Source organism: Osmerus eperlanus, chromosome 5 (assembly GCF_963692335.1).
Source record: "Osmerus eperlanus chromosome 5, fOsmEpe2.1, whole genome shotgun sequence".
NCBI classification, from domain to species: domain Eukaryota; kingdom Metazoa; phylum Chordata; class Actinopteri; order Osmeriformes; family Osmeridae; genus Osmerus; species Osmerus eperlanus.
Window position 1 is genome coordinate 19353942 of NC_085022.1, and position 6638 is coordinate 19360579.

General features: G+C 42.5%; 1 protein-coding gene across 1 annotated transcript; it reads right to left on the reverse strand.

Moving 5' to 3' along the window:
* Window positions 1–133: 133 nt before the first annotated feature.
* Window positions 134–6367, reverse strand: ints14 (integrator complex subunit 14). Its single transcript, XM_062462387.1, has 12 exons — window positions 6245–6367; window positions 5483–5763; window positions 5175–5282; window positions 4915–5070; window positions 4669–4787; window positions 4444–4586; window positions 1928–2020; window positions 1701–1845; window positions 1402–1535; window positions 1035–1153; window positions 745–810; window positions 134–631 (listed from the first exon to the last, which is right to left on the reverse strand). Exons 2-12 carry the CDS (start codon window positions 5702–5704, stop codon window positions 398–400), a joined length of 1539 nt encoding a protein of 512 aa, XP_062318371.1. The 5' UTR covers window positions 5705–5763; window positions 6245–6367; the 3' UTR covers window positions 134–397.
* Window positions 6368–6638: the final 271 nt, after the last annotated feature.

The following is a 6638-nucleotide window of genomic DNA, read 5'->3' on the forward strand; positions in this document are numbered from 1 at the left end:
GATTGTAACAATTTGCAATTAATTACTCATTAAATCTATCAAGTATTTTGCGATCAATGTTAAATTATATTATAATATTATTATATTATGCTGAATAAACACTTGATTTATATAAAATTCCTTCATTAATTAATCCACGGAGACAAATTACATTTATTAGAAACACTTATAAAATGCTATATACACATAACATTCAGTAAACAAAAAGGGCATCACAAGCAGAATGCTTATGGTCTGTATTATTCAAAACATGAGTTGTTTGCTCTGCAAGTGCTGGTTCACAATTGCAGCACAACAGCTGTCCATTGTTCACATCAAGGTCATTTCAATCAAATACAAGTCTCCATGAGAAGACTTCTCCTGAACCTTTCTTCCCAGGTCTTCGTCCTGAGCCAGCTCAGCTTGAGAAGTCTGTGTGCATGGGGGCGATGTTGTGATCAAAGGCGGCATACTGGGAGTCCCCTGTGCTGGCCAGCTTCAGCTGCTGGGCAGCATGGGACAGCTGGAAGGCAGCATCTGGGTGTGCGTTGTCTGGGAGCAGGGTGCATTCTCTCTCTAACAGCTCCGCCACCCCCTTCAGCAGCTCCCAGAAGCCAAAGGCCAGGGCAGCTTTTCGCAGCCTGTTTAACTCCTGACACACGGGAGGGACAGATAGAGAAAATAAATGTATATCGTGCAATGTACGTGTGAGAGATTCACAATATGAAAACCTTCATTTCACTGGATTTCTGGGCTGGTATTTACCTTATAGAAGGTCTGAGTCTTCTCTGGCAGTTTCCTTGCATTCCTCAGAATCTTTTGGACATCCGTCTGTTAGGGGAAAAACACATTATTCAACCTGTCCCAACTTTTTGTTGAGGAAAAAACTATTCATTGTTAACTACAATTTAGATCTGGGAGTTCTGTAATATTTTCCAGTCAGCTAAGTGGAAATAAATGAATCCATATTTGAGACAAGACCACATCAAGGTGTCAAAAGTGTAATTTACTTCGATACACAATAATAATTTCTCAATGTGCAGCCAATAAAGTACCTGCAGTCCGCTGGCTTTGATCCACACTGTGACATTCTGACCATAGCTACGTTTAATCTTCGGCTGCACAGGAAAGGGGCTTTTGCTGTCATCCTCTCCATAAGGGTTTTCAAGAGCATCTGAAACAAGAGATGGACAAATTTGCTTAGGCATGGCATTGTTAACCATTGCCAGCTTTTTACTGAGAAAACATCAATAATTAACTACTGGATTTGATTATGTGCACAAAGAATCACACAACGGTCCCTGATCTCAATTAATCAATAGCCCTTTGACTTCTAAATAAAATTCCAACTTCTAGAATCTATCATTCTGGTTAGTGCATGGTTTGGGGAACCCAATGCATGATCGGTGAAGGAGGTGTTACCTGAGATGGGCCCCAGCTGGGAGACTTTGCCTAGCCAGGGTAGAGGCTCAGGCCCAGGCTCAAACAAAGACATCATCAGGTTGGACTTTTTCTTGCTGTCTGCTTGGGAATACAGCATACCATACCACTCTGGCCTGGGGACAGACACACAACTCCATTACCTCTTAACAGTGAAACTGTATTATTAAGCACTAACCCTAACCCTTATACAGTATATACTCATAATATTGTTAGAATCAATCCAATCTGTTGATCACAATGTGACATGGAACATGACATCTGTAGCATGGCTCCCTTACCCCAGCTGCACCAGAGCCACCATGCCCTCCACCTTGAGACTACCATGCAAAAGGACACAGAAGTTTGGGCTCTTCCCCGCCATCTGATTGGCGGAGGTCTCCTCCTCTGCTTCATCCGTGTTACTTGTGCCAATCTCATCCGCCTCTGAAATGAAGCAGAGTTCACACATCAGAACATGTTTTGACGATGTGAGGTTGTGTAAGGGCATTCCGAAGAGAACCCTCACCTTTGTTCACAGCGATGGGCAGGACCAAGTGTCTGGATATGACTGGCGGACTGGAGATGTCTCCTATTTCAATGAAACCCACAATCTCTAGATCTGTAATACAAAAATAAGTTAAGACGACTGACCCAGAAGAAAGCAGGAAGTGGGATTTCAATCATAACTGAAGGTGGGAAATGTATGCGGCCCTGTTCGTACTGTCGGAGTGGAAAACTGGAGGACGCTCCCTAGTGAATTTACACTGCCTTTAAATATGTCATGTCGGTCCTTATGTGAACCAGGCTGATCTGGGAAGGATCCTTGAGAGGAGGATTGACGATAGGGAGACCGAGTATCCATCCAAATGGAAAGTTAGGGAACAAATATCCATACCCTGAACTCTGTTCCAGGCGTTGGAGGCCTGTTATAACTGATAATTGTTGGAGTCAGATGGCTGAGCGGTGAGGGAGTCGGGCTAGTAATCTGAAGGTTGCCAGTTCGATTCCCAGCCGTGCCAAACGACGTTGTGTCCTTGGGCAAGGCACTTCACCCTACTTGCTTCGGGGGGAATGTCCCTGTACTTACTGTAAGTCGCTCTGAATAAGAGCGTCTGCTAAATGACTAAATGTAAATGATAAGCAAGTAATGATGAACTCATGGGCTCTATCCCATAACCAAATTAGGAAATTAGAACACTGCAACCCTGAGTTGAATGCCAGACCAGCCAAGAGGGCTGGTCTGGCTGGTCTGCTCTTTGTCAATATAACATATTGACAAAGAGCAGAGGGAAATAGACAGGTAACAACTGGTTATCTTGCAACACAGTTATGTTTAGAAAGGGGCAGACTTTTTATTGGTATAAAGCAAGCTTGTGCAACAGTTGGGCTTTGAGTGCAGACTTTCAGCTTTAATTTCAGGGTATTTACATCCAAATCAGGTGAACGGTGTAGGAATTACAACACATTTTATATGTGCCCCCCCCCCCTTTTTAAGGGACCAAAAATAATTGGACAAACTAACATAATCATAAATCTAATTGTCACTTTTAATACTTGGTTGCAAATCCTTTGCAGTCAATGACAGCCTGAAGTCTGGAACCCATAGACATCACCAGACGCTGGGTTTCGTCCCTGGTGATGCTCTGCCAGGCCTCTACTGCAACTGTCTTCAGTTCCTGCTTGTTCTTGGGGCATTTTCCCTTCAGTTTTGTCTTTAGCAAGTGAAATGCATGCTCAATTGGATTTAGGTCAGGTGATTGACTTGGCCATTGCAGAACATTCCACTTCTTTGCCTTAAAAAACTCTTTGGTTGCTTTCGCAGTATGCTTCGAGTCATTGTCCATCTGCACTGTGAAGCGCCGTCCTATGAGTTCTGAAGCATTTGGCTGAATCTGAGCAGATGATATTGCCAGAAACACTTCAGAATTCATCCTACTGCTTTTGTCAGCAGTCACATCATCGATAAATACAAGGGAACCAGTTCCATTGGCAGCCATACATGCCCACGCCATAACGCTACCTCCACCATGCTTCACTGATGAGGTGGTATGCTTTGGATCATGAGCAGTTCCTTCCCTTCTCCATACTCTTCTCTTCCCATCATTCTGGTACAAGTTGATCTTGGTCTCATCTGTCCATAGGATGTTGTTCCAGAACTGTACAGGGTCTTTTAGATGTTTTTTGGCTAACTCTAATCTGGTCTTCCTGTTTTTGAGACTCACCAATGGTTTACATCTTGTGGTGAACCCTCTGTATTTACTCTGGTGAAGTCTTCTCTTAATTTTTGACTTTGACACAGATACGCCTACCTCCTGGAGAGTGTTCTTGATCTGGCCAACTGTTGTGAAGGGGTTTTTCTTCACCAGGGAAAGAATTCTTCTGTCATCCACCACAGTTGTTTTCCGTGGTCTTCCGGGTCTTTTGGTGTTGCTGAGCTCACCAGTGCGTTCTTTCTTTTTAAGAATGTACCACACAGTTGATTGAGCCACACCTAATGTTTTTGCTATCTCTCTGATAGGCTGAAAAATCAAAACAAACCTAACGATGGCTTGCTTCACTGATGGTGACAGCTCTTTGGACTTCATATTGAGAGTTGACAGCAACAGATTCCAAACACAAATACCATACTTGAAATGAACTCTAGACCTTTTATCTGCTCCTTGTCAATGAAATAACAAACTCCCATGAGGGAATAACATACACCTGGCCATGGAACAGCCAATTGTCCAATTACTTTTGGTCCCTTAAAAAGGGGGGGGCCACATATAAAATGTATTGTAATTCCTACACCGTTCACCTGATTTGGATGTAAATACCCTGAAATTAAAGCTGAGAGTCTGCACTTAAAGCACATCTTGATTGTTTCATTTCAAATCCATTGTGGTGGTATACAGAGACAAAATGATGAAAATTGTGTCAATGTCCAAATATTTATGGACCTAACTGTATATCCTGTCTTGAAGTGAATAAAGCTACTTGTATATGATTTCCCCACAACTGAGCCTCCTTTTCGATCATCAAAGAAACCAGATGGTCCAGTACCTGTCTGGACTGTCCTGGGCATGGGGTCCACCTCCTCGTCCACGATCACAGGCTCGGGCCGAGGGAAGACCTGAACGTCTGAGGACAGGTTCCCACAGCGGAGGACTGCATGGAAGGGCGAGTACGCCTGGTCGATCAGCCTCCTGGAAACACACCAGCCACAACATCAGTTCCCTCTTTTGTTTGAAGGCTGGGAAAATCCACAAACAAAGGAAATCTACAAACCCAAACATGGCCTGCACACTCTTCAGGCACAATGGTCCCTCCATGGTGAAGATCTGTCCCTCCCCTCTGTTTAGACTTAGAAGCTGCTCCAGGTTGTCCATAGTGTCTGTGGTCTGTAGCTGCACATGGAAACATACAGCATCAAGCAAACCACATACTGAAAGGCTAATAAAGGCCTCGATACCTGCACTGTCCTGCTCAGTAAAGAATCAGGTCAGATTTGGCAGATAGTGGATGATTCTGTACCTCTTCTGCGTTGGCGATGCACATGACAAACAGCTTGGCTGGGAAAGGAAAAGGCAGTGGGAATTTCTTGTCCTCTGAACGATGCTTTAGAGTCTGAAGGGAATGCCGCAGAGAGCCCTTTCCTATGCCCAAAGAACCATCAGTCACTAGCACCACCTGCAGGTCAAGAGAGGAAACACATAATCATCAGCCGCTGTCTAAACTGAATGTTTGTGTTTGAAAACTGTGCACAATGCATCATGAATACATGGTCAGGGTACCTGGCAGGGACAACCACTGCCCCACTCCTGCTGTACAACGTTATTGACTCCCTGCAGTGCTGACTCAAGGCAGGTTTTGTCATAGTCCTCTAGGTTGCTCAAGGCTTCCTGCCAAGTAGAAGAACGCATATTTGAGAAACGGATTAAACTATGAATATGTCAGATCTGGGGGGAAAAAAAATGCATGCATAATGGTGGTGAAATGCTGATTCAAAGGACATAACCTTCACAGTAGTTAACCAAATATTTATAATGGCTATCATCTTTGTGGAATACATTGCACACAATATGTTGGCCTGCTACTTTACCTGCAGACTGTTGTAGTCCCTTGTAAAGGGTACCAGGAGCTCCCAGAGCGAGGAAAATGCCACCAGTGACGTGAACTCCAGACGGTAGTTAGTGGCCATATGTTCAAATAACATAGTGAGTCCATGAACTGCCAGGTTCTTCCTTTGAAACTCTTCACTACCGTCCAGTGACACAGGCCGTGTCATGGACAAGGACACGTCCATCAGAACCACGGTCGGCATGGCTCCTCACAAAAATGTATCCCTCAATTTAGCGACTGAAATAAACCTCCACACCCTCTCTGTAAAAACAGAACATCACTCATTTACCCGAACATACAAAATATAGCGTTAACTTTTGAATTAGCTAGCTAAATAAACGGTCTCATTTTATAACTAGCAAGCTAACTAGCTACAACTTTACTTCATACTGTCTCTGATGAATCTTAAACTATCTGTTGTAAAAAAAATGTTTTTAAAATAAAATATATATATATTGAGTTATTGATTCAACATCCAGTCGTAAAAGTTTAATAAAAAATCAGCTAGCACAGGGAGTACAGTCTGTACTAGCCAGCTCGTAACTACATAAATAGGCTAGCCTAGCAGTGGCAGCTAGCTGGTTAGATCAATGTTACTTGCTAAACAAAATGATTTGCCAGTTAAACCTGCAACAGTGTATTCTGTATCTTTGTGAAATAAGTATCATTTTCAATTAAATTTAACATAGTTAGAAGTTAAGATTTGTAGATATCCTACAACAATACAGAGAGACAAAATTACCCATCAATACGCCTCTTGGTGAATTCGTGCGGTATATCTTAAATGTATCCGGGCTTCAACGCTAATATAAATCACTAGTTCCTAGCAAGTAAACGTTAGTTTGTTCCTAGTCGCACAAGCGAAGAAAATTACGACCCAATATTGTTTGTGAATGGTATGTTTCATTTTTGCAAGTATGGAATGGAATAAACCAATAATCTGGAATAATGTAATTGCCGCAGTTCCAACTGTCTTAGACATTTTCAATTAAATGTAAGAATTCTGTGAGAGAAGAAACATAAATCCTTCCTTATTCTAAAGAACACACTATTCACATCTCAAAAGAATAAGTAAACAAAAACTTGCTTCATAAAAAGTAATTGAAATGTAAATGTAAGATATAATTAGAGTGTCG